Raw genomic sequence first — 17,244 nt, forward strand, 5'->3', positions numbered from 1 at the left:
AAAGTGACACATGATGAAGCCGAGGATCTTAATGTACATATTCATGATTACAACATGGTGACATTTTAGCAATGTGCTTACAATACTGCTGCAATTGGGGTTAGTAAAAAGAATGATCATGATGTTTGTAAAATATGTGTTACTGCATAAAAGATGTACCTGGGTAAAAAGACGCTCTCCACTACATAAAAGTCTTGCATAAGCACATCTCTGTCAGGTTTGGATGTGAGATTACCGACTGTGTAGTGTATTCCCAACTGGATTGTGTCCTTAATTGCCGATGATGCTGTCTGTAAAAAGAAGACAAATAAATACTAAAACATCTTTTTTTTCTCAGCATGTTAGCCATTTGTATTCTTTATAGTACACTCTATTTATAAAGCAGTGAATCCGGTGTTCACTGAATCATTCCCTGGTTTAGGCATATTTCAGGTCCATGTGTTTTATTGGCAGTAATTGATTGTCCACCTAGGAATATTTCAGTGAATGTCATCAGACTAACTGTAAATAGTCTATATAAGTTTCCGTCCACTGATATGTTTACTTTATCATGGAAAAGCCTGAAATGTCATTTCTGAGATCACTATATCTGGTTAGCTTTAAACTTCTTGGCAGAAAAAAAGTTCACATACAATAAATGATGTCCTCCAGTGTTCATTAACAGTTCAGTACAGAAAATGATTGCAGAAGTTAAATATGGGGAATCAATATATTTTTTAAAATGTCAACAGATATAAATCTAGTATGTAACTGATCAAAACTGTGAAACATCATGTTAGTCTATATAGTGCAGAAGGAAAAGTTTTTAAAGTGAATATGTACCAATAGGGAGATGGAGAGGAAAATATGGCCCTACCTATATAATTTAAAAAAGTTTTTTGCCAACCCCGTGATAATTCAAATATCAAGGAAGAAGAAAACAGACAGGGTTTTTTTTTTTTTGGAAATAGCAGTCAATTATGTTTTTTTCAAAATTCAGTGAATACAGTGATAACAACAATCAATTTATGGTGGGAGTGTGCAATCAAATAGCAGTCCTGGGTAAGGCAGCCCTAGGTGTTACAGTGATAGGAATATGCCCTACTTCCTAGACCGTTGATTGCCTGATTAAAAAGTTGCAACAGTTAAGAATTGGGCTTCATCAGGGGGTGCAAATAGAGCCTAGCAGCTCTGACACGCGGACCACGCCAATCAAGCCTCATACTTTTTTGATTGTGCTTTTTACCACTGACAGGCCCTGATGGGACCTGTCTCAGTAGGAATCACTTTGGAGCCATTTGGCTTCCATTTCACAAGTTAAATTGTGGCTCACGGCCTCTGCAAATGTCTCTTCTAGCAAGATTTTAATTCTCACATTAACAGCAGATCCACACGTTCTTCAACTAAGTATTGCTCTAACTTTCTCTATATACACCCCCTGATGAAGCCCAATGACGGAACCCGTTGGGCTGCTAGGACTGCTGTTTGATTGCACATGCTCCATTGTGACTTATGAACTGATTGTTGTTATCACTGTATTCACTGAATTTTGAAAAAAATATAATTGACTCCCATTGAAAGTGAATATAAAAAAGTCAATACTTGCAGGACAAAAAAAGCAGAATACCCTTAAATCCTCCCTTCACAGCAACAGATACTCACCTTTCTTTGCAGCCTTGTTGTTCCACCCAGCCACCAAAACGTAAGAAAAAGAGCCCCGAGTAAGGCTGCGTACACACATACAATTGTCGTCACTGGAAAGAACCTTTTATGATAATTTCCAGCGACAAAGAATGACACATAAACGAGCAAGCATTGTACACACAGCACCGGTCTGTTCTATAAAGAGGAGGAGAGAGAACCAGCAAACAACACCCCACTGTGCTTTTTTCCAATAAAATGTATCACAGTCGTTCTCCATGGGGTGTTCATAGATCCATCAGGATGACCGCTGTACACAAGCCAGATTCTTGCCTGACACAAGCATGACATTTCGTGTCATTTGACATTGTGTGTACATAGCCTATGGACAGAGGACGCTCATTGCTCCAATGAGCAGTGCAGGGTCAATTCCAGCTGATAGCCCTCCATATTTGTTCCCAGTGCCAAAAAGAAAGAGGAAGCAAAGGAAAGATGAGTATGTGCTGCTGTTAAAGAAAACAAGTAAACCTGTTGCTTGCCTTGTATTTTTCTAAAATACCTTTATCCTAGATCACACACTCAGTGAACTCAGTAAAACCATTACAGACATATATCAAATATTAATGTTTTGAACCAACTTTTATCCAAAATGTAAACATTTTACACCTAGATTCAATTAGAAAATGTGTGCAGCAATTTTACTCATAATTTATACATTTTTCAATTGAATCAACATTTCTAACTGAATTCCTGTCTCTGTTAGTGCAAAGACAGTTGTGCACACAAAAATAGGCAATTTTTTTTAAGCTGGGTGGCAAGAAATTGTAGGTGGGTGGTGGACCCTGTATTGTGACCCAACTCTTCAGTTAGCACCCAAAAACAGCTGCTAAAAGGGGCTGGGGGGAACACTGATAGGGTATAACTTGGCATGGCAATTTTTGGGTTCTTACTTTGCAAAGAAACATATATTATTACTGTGTAATCAAATAAAAGAGGTTCCTTGTGTGAAATGTACATTTATTATCCATAGCAAATGAATAACCCCTTTTGGAGTCTAACCTGTGTTGGAAAAAGGCATAAGCAATTTTCCTTCCTTCCATCATGATTTTACACTGTAATGGCTTGTAATGACCATCGTCCAGAAGGGCATTGTAGGCTACACAAGATGATTTAGTAATTAGGTAATAGGGACTTGATTTGTTTTCTATTGTCCAATAAAATAAATAAAAGAACAATTATGAAGACTTTTATGGAAAAAGAAGAGCAGATCAGCCTAAAAATAAAGCTGGCCATGTTTTAAGTGAAAGTGAATTAAACCTTGAGAAGATTATTGTACTAATCCTTCAAGTCTCATTTTAAAGTCAAGACATGCAATCTACTGTATCCTTCCTGGGGAAGTGTACTCCCAATAAACGAACAAGCTAATGAAAAATAAACAAGGCAGACAACATATATATACCCTTGGCTGCTTCTCATTACAACAGAATAAACCTAATCCTACAAATAAGGTTGTCTGCTATATAATTCAAACTGTCTCTGTAATACAGAGCTACATTGCTATTCGGTTTATTACATACACTTGTAAATATTATTAGTAATTATTACAGTTGTTATCACACTATTACCAATGTGAAGGAAATTAAGAACAGATTATTTTGTAACAAGATAATTACTGGTGACATTAAATCACCCATTACAGACATTATTTCCTAGAAAATAAATATATGCAGTGTGTGATTTAATGATTCTGTATTTCCTATTTGGGTAACTTAAAGTTCTGTTATAACTTGTTTTGGCTAACAGTGCAACAAGGCAACAGCTGTGCAGAATTGTAGGCAAAGGTGTTGTGTACATATGATACATGACTGTCGTCAAAAAGATGTACAATTATCTTGGGAGAAAACTGAGAGTGTGTACAATGGTCCCCCAATATAATTTAGTGATCTCCTCGCCAGATTGATAAGTGACTGAGCAGGGATGACCGCCGCCTCTTCCTATTAAGAAGAACACATCAGGGTGCCTCCTGCTCGGCCTACCTCTCACCTCTCGGAAGAACTGAACAGTGTTGTCTGTAAAATGCTCGTTCTATTGTCCCAGGAAACAATAAAAAAAGATTGTTTCCAATAACAGAAATGTAATCCCTGTAAGTAGTTTTAATCTTAAAACTTATTCATATGAAGTCCTGATGATCTTGGAACTGACCTGTACAGGTGTCCTTAAATTCTTTACAAGACTGACACCAAAGCTCATCCCTTCCCATTTAGATGCCACATCCTAGAATCTAAGTAGACAGTACAATCTCTGACCTATGAATCAAGTGATCGCTGAAAAATAACAGGTGGTGTATACCTTACAGCAGGGTTGTCCAAATCCAGTTTTCGAAGGCCAGGATCCACGCACTTTTTTGGTATCTCTTTAAAGGACAGCAGTAAACCTAATAGATGTGGTTTAGAAAAGTTTGAAAATGACTCTATTTACATGAAAATCCAGGCCTGTATGCATCTTTTAAGAACTGGAGTTGGACAGCGCTGCCTTAAAGTCTATGTAAACCCTAGCATTGTACTCTTAACAATGACACAAACAGATATGCCACCAATTTCAACTGAACTGACTAATCCAATCGATAAATGGTTCTCTTATTATAACGGTCAGATGCTAAATTAGATTCACTTTGGATCATTTGTTGGATCAAAAAAAGATTAAAAGTAAAAATCTGTCCATGTATTTGAGCCCTTATTTGTTACCTTTTTATCAATAATATACCAATGAAAACATTTTGAAAAAAACAAACTGTTGATTGTGTCAGAGATTCATAGCTGTTCTGTGCCCCCTATATCTTTTCAGTATCATCTCAAAGAGGCTATTTATTCTTTTTAGTGAACAACATGAATTACAGTATAATAAGGCTTTTTATTGTGGGGATCTGAGATAAGGAATGGTTGAGTAGCTCAGCAAGACTGGGAAGGGTGACAACACAGCTGTGTGTTGTCAGTTCACAACAGGGGATAAGAGCTGAGTGAACTTTAGGCAGACCAAGTGGTAATTATGTACTTGAAGGGTACATAGAAAAATATAAATGTATTGCACAGATGAACTTCATACTTGTTTTCAATATTTCAATGTCAGTTTGGGGAGAGGTGGAGCCCTGTGTATTGTCTAGGTCAGTGATTTCCAAGTGTGTCACAACAGCACCAAGCATTTGTTGCCACCTCATTGTCACTATAGTAAAGACTTTTGTTTGCTGTGTTGCTTTATTTCTATATAGTGCACTGGCCCAACATTACCTGTTCTCTGTGTTCGTCCCTGTTCCTCTTCATCAGCGTGGGAAACCAGTGTGGTCAGAACCAAGATAAGTTACCAGGAGAGGGATTACAGCCAGGGCATTGATTGCAGAGGTAGGATAGAGAAAGGTATAAATTATGTATTCTCCACTGCTCAGTGTTTACAAGGGAAATATCACAGAGGTCCTCCAGGATAGTGTAGTTAACTCTTTCTTACTAGAATATTTCACAGTCTCTGCACCAGAATAGCTTATAATGAAACACTCCCCAATTACACACATATTACAAATAATGATATTTACGTTCCAAAAGCCATTAGCTGTAAATCTACACATTTCAGGAGAAGGAGACTGTCGGGCTGCACATGAGACACTACATACAATAATGGACGGCTACGGCAGGAATAAATACTGCAAACTGAGTTGGGTATATTCAGCTCCTCTACCTTTGGTATAGATTTAGTATCTTCTAGAAAAACACATGCTTGAAGGAAATATTGTAAGTAAGCATTTCTAAAGCTAATATAGAAATTGACTTTCTACGGTGGTGTTGTTGTTGACCAAAGTAAAAAGTATTGGGCTCCACTTGATCAGAGATTTCCTTAACTGATTCACTGCAAGAAATGTTTGCAGAGAAAACGATTCTTGGGCTCTTTATGGCCACCATAAATGGTGGGTAAATTTAAATTAGGCGATAAGAAATGTGCAAAAACATCTCTGTCTACTTGTAGTTAGCCCCTGAAGGGACAAAGTAATCTTCCATTGGGCCTTGGCCCAATTACAACGGGGTTGTAATTGTATACATATATCTGATTTGGTGGTCAATAAAAAACGTTATATAAACTTTTTCTAACCCAATGTTTTTTTTTTCTATTTAACAATATTCACATAAATCATATCTCACTCAACTGCATGCCAAAAGCACATGCTTTTTTTTCATAATGTAACTTGGCAAGGATCTTCAAAGAATACAAATTCCCAGCATAGGAAATCTATTCTCTTTTATCCATGGGAACAATCTGTTCCAAACCTTTGCTTAAAGCTGAATTTCGGGCAAGCAGCTAAATAGACAACTGAAATATTTATCTGAGAACTATTTTACCAGGCAAAATATTTGTTATTGTATACAGCCCATTTTGTAATGCAGGCATTCCTGTCAGACAGCACAACCAGATTCTATTGCTATGCCAAAACAGATCAGTAAATAACAACATTTGACCCTGATGACATTTTTCTGTCAGGACGTACAATGCTTCGGAGCCTAATGCTGATCAGTTCTCTTTTTAATTCCCTTTCACAGCAGCTACACCACCCGATCTCGCACCTGCGCAGTGCGAGTTTGGGTGACGGAGCAAGAAGACTGGAAGAGAAGGCAGAAGATGGCACTTCCTCCGAGCTGGGACAAAGAGGAATCCCAGGATGACATGGTACCAGATCGCAAGATGGACCAGCACCATCAGTGGATCTGCGGGGTTAAAGGATAAATGTAATGTTTTTTTTTTTTTAGTTTACTTCGGCTTTAAGATGGACATTTTATTCCTTTTTCTTTTGAATATTAACAATAATTATTTACTTTTTTGATGCATAACACCCACTGAAAACTAGTAGGAAGTACAGTCTACTTGTTTATCAGTGAAGTAACTTATCTAGATATGGTTACCAGTAAGTCCCTTTTGACGGTAATCTGGTGATCTAAAAATTCCAGCTTGGGACACAAAAGAGGTATTCCTAAACGTACCTACTAAAGGCTATTGGTGTCCCTAATATACCAAAAACATAATGTAAAAGGAAATAAAAATGAGCTGGAGAGATTGAGATATGAATTAGGTTATATGAAGCAGAACACATATAAATATACTGTATACAGAATTGCTTAAACACTCAAATGTTTCACGCAGCTGCAGTGTTTGTTGGATTGCATCAAAAACTTACAGATTAGTTTTACATGTTGCTTTTTCATTACACTCTGCAACCCCCATTTTTCTGTAAACTATAGTGTCACACATAGCTATTAACTTTCCCGATAGCTTTCAGTTCTAAAGAACAGCATGTAGAGATTCTAATTTCTTGTTTACAACTTGTAGCAGTCCCATCGTCCCTCCTAACACTGTTTTATGTTGAAAATGAAAAGAGATTTTGCTTACTAAAGAGGTAATTAATGGTTATATGTTGCCAAGCCTGAAATTACTTATGAGAATATTTTCTCACTGTTTTATGTTGAATTAAGTGTGCAAAACAGAATTAAAGCTGTGTAAAACTCATACATACCATGATTAACACACTCAAGGGATTACAACTTTATTCAGCTTATGGTTTGATACAGGGACATGGCTAACTGTTCACAAGATTCTATAACTCTCATGTGCTAATTTAAAAACAATAAAATAAAATTAATATTAGAATCCATGAAAATTCTATATGGGTACCAGATTCTGGAGATTACCTAGAGGGTAAAACATCAAAATGGGTATGTAGGAAATTAGAAATACAGTTTAATTCAAATAAGACCAAACAGCTGGTATTATAAAGAGTAACAGATGTTATGGTTGGCTTTTCTAACCTTATAGAACCAGAGGAACTTGAACATGTCATATGTCATTAAAGCTTTAGAGAGGGAGCATCAACATTTTACACACTTAACTGTTGTAATTTATGAGCAAATACATTTTTTTGCCAAAAAAACTTGGTCAGGTATTCAACAATTAAAAATAGAACAGTCAGAGGGCTTGATAAGCTATATCCCAGAAAACCTTCTTATAAAAATATAGGAAGATAGAAGAAAAGGATTTGTTCCTTTTTTGGGAATTAAACGCCTTGATAAGCATGATGATAGATCTGGGGAGTTTTTTTTTCATTCCCCGGCAGAGAAAACACTGTATGCGTAGAAAAAAGAATAAGGTCCATTTAGTATGGAGACATTTTTTACATTAGTGTGTACAGTACAGTACATTAGGTTGATGGTCATTAGTAGGAATCTTACATTGCTGGCCAGTGAGAAGAATTCCACCATTACAGATAGCAAAAAAGATCATTGGTGTCAGTGGTAACTGATTTGAGAGTCACAAAAATGGTTATCTTTAAGGAACTTAAATGAATAACATTCTATTAGGTGAACAGTCTTTGAATAATGATTGCATTTCTGCCTTTGACAAGTGATGATTGCATCTTTGCCTTTGACAGCTATTTTGGTAAAGCAGATTACATTCTACTGTAAACAGGAGATGAGGAAGTTATTATTAATATTATTAACTAGTATTTCTATACCACCAACATACTACACAGCGCTTTACAATGTCCACAGTCCTGTCACTAGATGTCCCTCAAAGGAACTCACAATCTAATGTCCTTACTATTGTCATATGTCATTACTACAGTCCAAAGTCAATGTTTTTGGAATGTGGGAGGAAACCGGCATAGCTGGAGCAAACACAGAGAAAACATGCAAACTCCATGCAGATAGTGGCCTGGCTGCTTTAAGTTTTTGTACTCTACAGATCATAAGTGTTCTATGCACTGCTAGACTGAAAAAGTCACAGCATTTCTAAAGTTATGGAATAATTCCTAAGGGGATTATACTGAACCTTGTAGGTCACTTTAGGTTAATAAACAGCTGGATGCCAATCTATTAAGTAATATTATTTAGGAAATATGACATTTGTACTTATATTAGACTCTTGGAAATATATATATAAAACACTATTTTCCAAAGCTTGCAGAGAATTTCACAACCCAGCATTCCAATGTAAATGGGAAGGCTCTGGCAAGTCTACACCAGTGGAAAATGTTTATCAGTTGAAATATTAAAAGTCACTTTAATTTAGCTTTTTTTAGTAAAGGTTGCTGTATAACAAATTGAAAGGTCACAAAGAGCATTCTGTCTTTCAAATAGTGAGCACCACTGTGTGTTTCTACACTCTTTAAGTAATGCTCTGCTCAGACATACTTAGCACAATAATTACATTCCCAAAGGCTTTTTATGACAGTGCCACTATGTTTTGCATGAGGTTTGTCTTCCCTGAGGAAAATGCTTTTACATACTGCATCCAGTGTAATTGCTAACATATTTTGATTATCAACTAATGACATGAAGGACCTTAATATTTCTTAATTTTCCTACACTTATTAAATGTCACCTAACATGGATATTAAAGTTTATCCCTATTATGACAGCTGTGGAATAATGTATGAATGTATACCTAACCCAAGTTATCTAAACCCAACAACAAAAACGATAAAAAATACCAGCTTAATAGCCCTTTTATATGGCGATTGCAATAGTTTTCTTTGTTTCACGCTTAAAACATTTGCAAGTACAGAAAATACCTGCTGATTGAGATTTTAACAAATGATTCATATTCATGTTTGAGTTCAACAAATGGTACATTCTTTGTAAGGTATTGTAAGCAAATTATGTAGCCTCCACCTTTTATGCAAAAAAAAAAAAAAAAAAGGTTAAGAGAGAAGGACATGTCTGTAGTCAGGCCAGAAGCCTAGGGTGACAACATTGTTTCTCCATGGATATAGGGGAGTGTGTGTTGTAACCTTAGGTTTGGAAGTGTATTATTGGCAGCATCACCAGATAAAGAAGAAAAATATAAGAAGAAAAAAAAAAGCAGCCACAGCATCTAAAAACTCGTAAAATGCATTATATTATATCCTGGGGGCTTTAGCTATGATTTAATGCTTGATAAAATCAACCAAAATAGTGGCTGCTTACATCGCCTAGGCACCTAACGTGATAAAAAAGCTCCTATATTCAATGTACCTGAGCAAACTTCCTGCCACCAGCCTCCCCCTAGTTTTCTCTCACCCATCTATTAGCAAACTTTTTAAAAAAAAGCCTTAGCTAAAACATGTTTTACAACTTTACAGACCAGGGAAGTATCAGACCTTTGGTCAGGTTTTAACTGGTGCTCTTTTTGGGGAGGTTTCATCTTGCTATTTGTCATGGTGACCTTTGTCTCCTAGATAGTAAGGATGGGCAAATCTGATTGTCACTGGTTTAGGGAAGTCTTCCCATGGGGATTTGTATTCTAATGACAATGATCACCAAACGTTGGATATCCACTCAGTTCCTAAAACATATCTGGACAGATAATGTAAATAAATCTACCCTTTGGGGACACAGCAAAACAGCTCTTGATGTAAATGTTTCTGTATAACATCTTTTTCTCATTGCTATACAGTAGCTGTTTACAAAACAAGGGAAAAAATACAAGCAAACGCAGAGATGTTGTTTATAGTGATCAAATTATTTATTTCCTATCAAATAAAGATATGGGTGAAATAAAAGATGTTGGCCATTTAAAACTTCAGCTTTCCAGTTTCTCTGAATTAACATATCCACACAAAACTGTCTTTTCTTTGTATGTTGCTCCATTTTATAACAACAGTAACATGTTTAATAAAAAGTATGTTTCCTATGATTTTAGTGATATACTGCTGAGTTTTATAACCTTTTGTTAAGTATATATATATATATATATATATATATATTTAAAAAAAGTATGCTTATTGTGTAATGTCTTGCATTTAAATTGGGGCCAATTATTTTTAAAGACTTTGCAAAGTTAACACACCACAAGAAGCATACTTATTTTAAAAGAAGTTACAGATATTTTTAGTAAAGTCCAAAATACATTTCTACTCACATTCACATGTGCTAAAAACAGGGACCTAAACTTCGTACAGACGCAATATTTTCAGGCGATGAACACATGATCATCTCAGGTTAACATCTGGAATCTGTACATCACAAAGTCATTTAGTGATCTATTTACATTGTACTAAATGCTTTCAGTGTCTTCTTACCTTGCTGCACTTGGCATACATTTTAAACCTTATTGATAACTGTAAATCCAAAAAAAGTTAAACTAAATGCTCTAATCTTATTCAAAGTATATCATCAAAAGTACAAAGCCACATTCATTAGTATTTCTGTTAGAAAAAAAAAGCATAGTCAAATCTAAAAAAAAGCATTGTTACAACCAAATAAGAATTAAACTGCATGCTGTACGGTACGCTGATAACTGATGCTTTATACTGCATACCTTTTTGTAGGTTTTCTCTCCACTTGTTTTTTCCGCTGTTGCACTTCCATTTTCAGTTGCTGTAGACATCTGCACAGAGAAAGAGTTTCCAGTTACCTGGCTAAACAGTTACAGATACAGATTTCATGCTTAGCTAGTCGCCTGCATTCCCACCTTCATTGTTCTGAACCATCCCATTACAGCGAGGTCCTGGATTCCATGAACGAGGCAGCTTATTACGGGCAAAGCTTTTCTGCTTAGAGTATACAATGCTTTCCGCAGCTTTGGCTGAGATTTCATAACAATTAAACTGCTTAGAATGTGACCCCAAATCTCCTCAGTTCTCTGTTTTTTGGCTCAGTTTAAAAGGGGAAGAAACCCGAAGGGATTTATTCATTTCAATATGTTACAATGAGGACAGTGCATGCTGAAACATTACACTAATGCTTCTTTTGGCTGTGCACTGTGCTTCAACACCATTTCAAATGACATGCGTTCGAAAACCACAGGCTTATAAGGGATCTGATGTGCTCAATTTACACTAAAAAAGACAACTCTGCAAAAAAAACTAGCAGTCAAGTTCTTGAAACTTGACTCTACAGCCCACATGTGCAGAAAGCACAGCGACTACTTGTACCAAGGAACAAAAAGAACTACCTTTACTCAGTTGTACAGTAAGTCATCTGGAGCTGAGGTGAATGAGTTCTCTGTTCATTTATGCAGTTCGTTCCAAGACTCTGCAAAAAAACATAAAAAGTATATAAAATAAACAACTAATTTTAAACCTGTTTAAAATATGCCTGAAACATAAATAAATATTAAAAAATATATACAGTGTATTTATGCATTTAATAAAACAAGCAAAACACATGCATGATATGATGAAAAACATTTCACGATGTTTCTCAAATTATAACTACATTTAAACATTTGGGCAGCTGAAGACAACATCATCTTTCCTATTCATCAGTGCTTAGGTTGGCAAATTTCAAACTAAACTCTGCTGTTCTTCATTGCCAAATCAGAGCCTGTTGGTATACTAAATATTATATAAGAAAGTTTTAATATAAAAAAATAAATTGTTTTCAAGTACAGCCAGAATTTCATGACACGTTTACTACAGTGCCTTCCAAGAGCACGAGCATCCAGGGGGCTGACCGGAGAACCTATATTCAATTTAATAAGACATTAAAATACTGTCTAACTGATGACAACAGTTTAAGCATAATAACCTGATGATCTGAAAGCTGTTAAGGTTATACATAAGGTAATACAGACTGGAAAAGGGAGGACCTGGTGATCCAGCAAATAAAAATTAGGCCACACATACACAAACAACAATTTGCAAACAAACAACAAAATTTCCTTGCCTCATCCAAACTTCTATGCCACATGATGGAGCACAACTGGATACAGCAAGGAAGAAAAAAAGAAAAGCAGTAGGGCAGTTGCTGTGCAACACGAAACTGCTGCTGAGATACAACCCAGTAATCTGATTTAGTGATCAACAAAAGATGAATTCTGCTTCTAGAACAGTCAATTGAATCAAGTGTTAGACCGACTGAAAATAACAAATACATAATTCGATACCAAAAGCTTTAGAATGAAAACAAAGGGAAAGCCAAGTTCAAGAAGCTATTTAAGGGGCTCCTGCAATAACAATCATTCATCTCATAGGACCTTTACACAGAGCTGGCTTTTCTGTACCCGGTTATAAAGCAATCCTAAAGATAATGATACAGATCATGCAGGAACCAATTATATTTTATCTCTCATCAAATAAATGTAGTCGACTTAATGACAAATAATGTCTGATAAGATGCAGTTTTTGTGATTTACAAAAATGATAAATTCACATACTAAAAAAGTACATAGTGGAAATCTTAAACTACTGCTCATAACGAGAAGGAAAGGGGGCAAATGAATAGTTCTTTATAAATAAATTAACTCTTGGGGAAACAACAAACAACCTTTATATCCTTTAGGAAATGATACGGTTATTAAATAAATGTCAGAAGGAAATCTTATGAAACAGCGCTTGGTTATGACACATTGTGGGAAAATGTCAAGATATTAAATTATATAGAAGTTTTACAAATGCTTTCTTGATTAACAGGTAAGGTGTATTACGGGGTAAAGGTTATGTAAAGCAAGGTGACGTCTGCACGTCACCTGTAGCTTTACAGACACCACACCTGCATGGAAATGTCAGGGCGTGAGCTATTCCAGGTACTGGATAAAGCTTTCAGAGACAGCAGTGCCGATAGACACATCGATTTTACCTAGCCGTGTCATCATTTCTACTACAAACATCTTCAGCTTTTCATAGGAAGGGTCAACATGGGAACAATTCTAAATTTTTCACTAACTGTATTGTTTGCTTTATGTATTTATTAGCGTATAAACTTATAAGGTACACTATGTGTATTTTTCCGATCAGCAGAGATTTCTGAACTTCTCATCCAATGTCTGATGTGTTTAAATGATAAACAACTAGAATTCTTCACACCTAAATGTATCAAAGTGTCATTTGTAGTAAATTCCTTACTTCCAACTCAAGCCTGTCTTGTATGGTAAAATCTGATCAAGCATATAAATATTAGATCACACAGTACTCACTGAAGGATAACCTCCCTGCCACAGGTGTATAATGTAATACATTATATTGAATGGTATGTAAATGATATACCGGTATCAGCAAATTGTAAACTGAATAGACCTTCTAATTAGACCTGTTTGTATCCCCAACATGCCCTTTACATGATCACTTTCACTACTTTTAAAATAGATGGATGAATTTAAATTGGAACTAAACCTTCGTTACTCACTTGTCCCCATTCCATCACAGGCACCTGCCATCTTCTTTCTTATCATAATGTACAGGATCTTCGGGCATCTTGATTGGCCAGGATGGGATGACATACACTACGCATTTGTCAGGTACCCGGAACAATCAAGTAGGTAGGAAGGATTATTGCAGAAAGGTATATCGGCCGATCAATGATTTCTAAAAGTTCTGCTTCAACAAAATTTCTTTGGGAATTAAATATTTACTTAATATTGAAAAAAGTCCAAAGCTATAAACAGACACTGGACCATTGTCACTAGAAATGATCATGACTGTTTCTAGCAACAATAGGTATGACCAAGAACTGACAGCCATGTTTGTTCTATAAAGAGGGGAGGACAAACAGGAGGTGCCCTGCTGTGTCCTCTCCATAGGTAACAGCAGAATTGCTTAGTTGTCTTTCACTTGGTGATCCAACAGGTTGTTTCACTAAGCAACTTCAGGGGACAGCTGTATGGACTACAGATTTTCGAATGAAACCATTACAAATGTTTGTATCTAGGATTTGTATGTAGCCTAATACTACTTCTACTGTATTTAAGAAGAGAAAGTCAGTCCCACCCTGTCTTACCATATATTGTGCTGTCAGTGCTAACACTGTGAATGTTTCTGGAAGGATCAAACCTTGTATACACAAAACTAGTGACACAATGACATATGAAACTCGTGGTTACTATGACACAATACTTCAGCTGGTAAATATTCTTGTGTGACTCCAGCAACCATATTTACATGTAGAAAGTACATACCGGTCAGACAGAATATTTACCGTTTCAACTTCCCCAAGCATCCCACTAAGTTGCTCTGATTTACTATCTCACATGCTTGCTCTATTCCTAACGCACCTCAAGCTGAAGCTGTTTTATAGGTTTGAGACAGACAGGTCAAGTTTTAGTACTTCTATTAGGTTGTTATTGCTGTCTCTTGAGGAGAGTTCTTTTACTTCCAGGAACAAAGCTATAATAGTGGGAACAAATCAATGGTAACTTAGAATTACAGGCTGACAACAGTTTTAGTTTTCCTTTAATTTGTAAAAGAATGTTTCTATTGCCGGTATACTTTTACTTTCTGTCCTGGTGAGCAGTGGTACTGGTGAAAGAAGGAAAGGAAAGTTTCCCAATGGGGCCACAGAGAACAAATAAAAACTGACACGTTTTAACCCTTTTCTGATATACCCTTAACTTAAAATGTGGTTAGTTCAGACATAACTAATCACAAAAAAAAAATAATATATTAATTTTTACTAGTACTTAAGATGTGGTGGTTGCATTTCTTTTGATCTTGCTAGAAATGAAGGACCTTTGTCTCCTCCTGTGACCTGCACTGGACACAAAATTATGTCCAATGTATTATCTAAACTACTAATATATTCAGCCACTGTCATGGTGGTGAACAAAGGTTGACATATTAGTCCAGCCTGAGTGATAACCATAGCTGCCTCGATATAATCTCTGAAGAAGGAAACTTAGTCACCAAGGGTCCGGATGTGGTATTCTTGTAGGCCACCTGCAATAACAGACTTGTAAAATGTAAAGCTCAATGCAGCCACCATATCTAAGAACCTGTAAGTCATAACATATTACATTTTACCAGTCACCATTACCACGCTATGAACATATTTCCCCTCCTCTGCTTCTTACTAATGGTCCAAAGCTGTAGTAACAAATTAGATTTTTTCTGATGTGTCCCACAATAGATTTCCTGGAAAGGTGGAGTCGGTCTTTACCACTAATAACATAGAAGAGTGATATCATTAATGTCATATGGCTTATAGAGAACGTGTTCCATGGAATCGAAAGCCGGCAATGTAGATAAGCACTAGCATTATTTCCTAACACAGTGGGACCATATTTCCAGTTTATTAGTATTGTGCAGTCAGCAGGACAGCTGCTGTCAAAAGTTCACATAAACTTCCTGTGTGAACCACAAAAGCATCTGTTTTCGTTTTCATTGTACAGTCAGATAATGCTTCACTCCATTCTCTGCGTCCTTCCCCTATACTTCATTACAATCTCATATCCTTGGCATGTACCCTAAGGAATCAGAACTGTGCAGAGAATGGAACATCTCTACGCAGATATTACCAACAAATGTACTGCAGTTTAAACCTGGAATAGCCAAAGTTACAAAAGAGAGTGGCCTGACCAAGCACCCTGATTATCCCCACAATACTCACCATCGACTCTGTTGTCATACAGTTCTCTGTCATATTCAAGGCAACAAAAGCTCAGATTTTGCAAACTTTGACCATACAGACGAGTTTCATGCTGGAGTAATTAGTGAGGATATGAAACAGCCAGCAGTCTCCAGTCAACTGTGTCACCTGTAGCACCAAGACTGCGCAAGTACAAAGTCTAACTGCTGATATAATCAGAGTACTGTGAGGAATTCAGTATTGGAAGACATATGGTATATCTTCATATGGTATTTCATTCTATTGGGTAATGATAATCATGAATAGACCACTTGTTCTGCAAAATAATATATAAATATGCACAAAAAACAAACACACAAATGAAACATATTATATAGTTTATATAGCACATGCAGTCTAGTTGCTCACATCAGGACCCAAGGACCAAATGCATACTGGGACTACATCTGACTTTTCCATTATGTAATTAGTAGGTCAGATTTATGTATCCTTAAGGTTATTTTTCAAACTACTTACTAACACACTAATCTAACCTAATTATTGCAGCCGTCACTTGGTATGCAAAATGTTCTGAATCAATCCTCCGATGAATCATAACAAAGTGGATGTGATGTATTACAAATGAGATATCAGGCCCAATTTAGTGCTGTTTTATCTCATGTAGAAACTATTAATATTCTAAAGCAAACACTGAAAGGACTGCTTCCTTCATACATGGTACTATTCTAAAAACTGGGGTCAAACTTTCTTTGAATCTTTGAAGCAAGTTTGAAGTCCTGCTATTAGGTAGTTCCAGGGCAGACAGCAATATAAACCTAACAGAGATTATAACCATTTTTTAATATACCTTGACACTGACAAATTAGGAGGTTTCTTTTTTTTCACAAACATGATCTACAGTAATTTTGTTAAAAACTTGCCGCAATAGACAGTTAAGGGGAACTCAGCTTTGAATGATGAAATAGGAAAGTCAGTTATAAAAAGCTATTACACAATGATTTCTGTAGAAACACACAACGTAGCACATAACATTATATGGTAATATTAGAAACAAATCATTGATTAAATTCAGTGGCCCTGTGCATTGTACATGAAGTGTTGGTCTGGAAATCCCACTTCCTAAACAAAATACTTTCACCTTTCTTTCACTCCTTTATCACTTTGTTTAAATACTGGGAGCACCTGTGATATTTTTAGATATAGATGAGCATGTGGCTCATGTTCCTTCTACCATGTAACAATACTGGCCCAGCACTGACACATGGGCTCAGGGAGTGTAATCAATGGCTGGTACTTCAGAATTTGACAGATT

The 17,244-nt window shown here is 36.2% G+C and overlaps 1 protein-coding gene across 4 annotated transcripts in view; it reads right to left on the minus strand.

Annotated features, from left to right (window-relative positions):
* PIP5K1B (phosphatidylinositol-4-phosphate 5-kinase type 1 beta) overlaps positions 1-17,244 on the minus strand; it is an 88,956-nt gene that overhangs the window by 45,489 nt on the left and 26,223 nt on the right. For 2 of the 4 annotated variants that reach the window (XM_072404182.1, XM_072404181.1), the window contains exons 2-4: positions 11,587-11,666; positions 10,951-11,019; positions 160-290 (exon numbers count right to left, since the gene is read on the minus strand). In XM_072404182.1, coding sequence (XP_072260283.1) covers positions 160-290; positions 10,951-11,019 — 200 coding nt within the window. In that variant the 5' untranslated portion in view covers positions 11,587-11,666. Of the gene's footprint in view, positions 1-159; positions 291-4,904; positions 5,052-10,551; positions 10,646-10,950; positions 11,020-11,586; positions 11,667-17,244 lie in introns of those variants that run through there. The other 2 variants (XM_072404184.1, XM_072404183.1) reach the window with 2 other exon arrangements.

This window comes from Pyxicephalus adspersus, chromosome 3, assembly GCF_032062135.1.
Source record: "Pyxicephalus adspersus chromosome 3, UCB_Pads_2.0, whole genome shotgun sequence".
Lineage (NCBI taxonomy): Eukaryota > Metazoa > Chordata > Amphibia > Anura > Pyxicephalidae > Pyxicephalus > Pyxicephalus adspersus.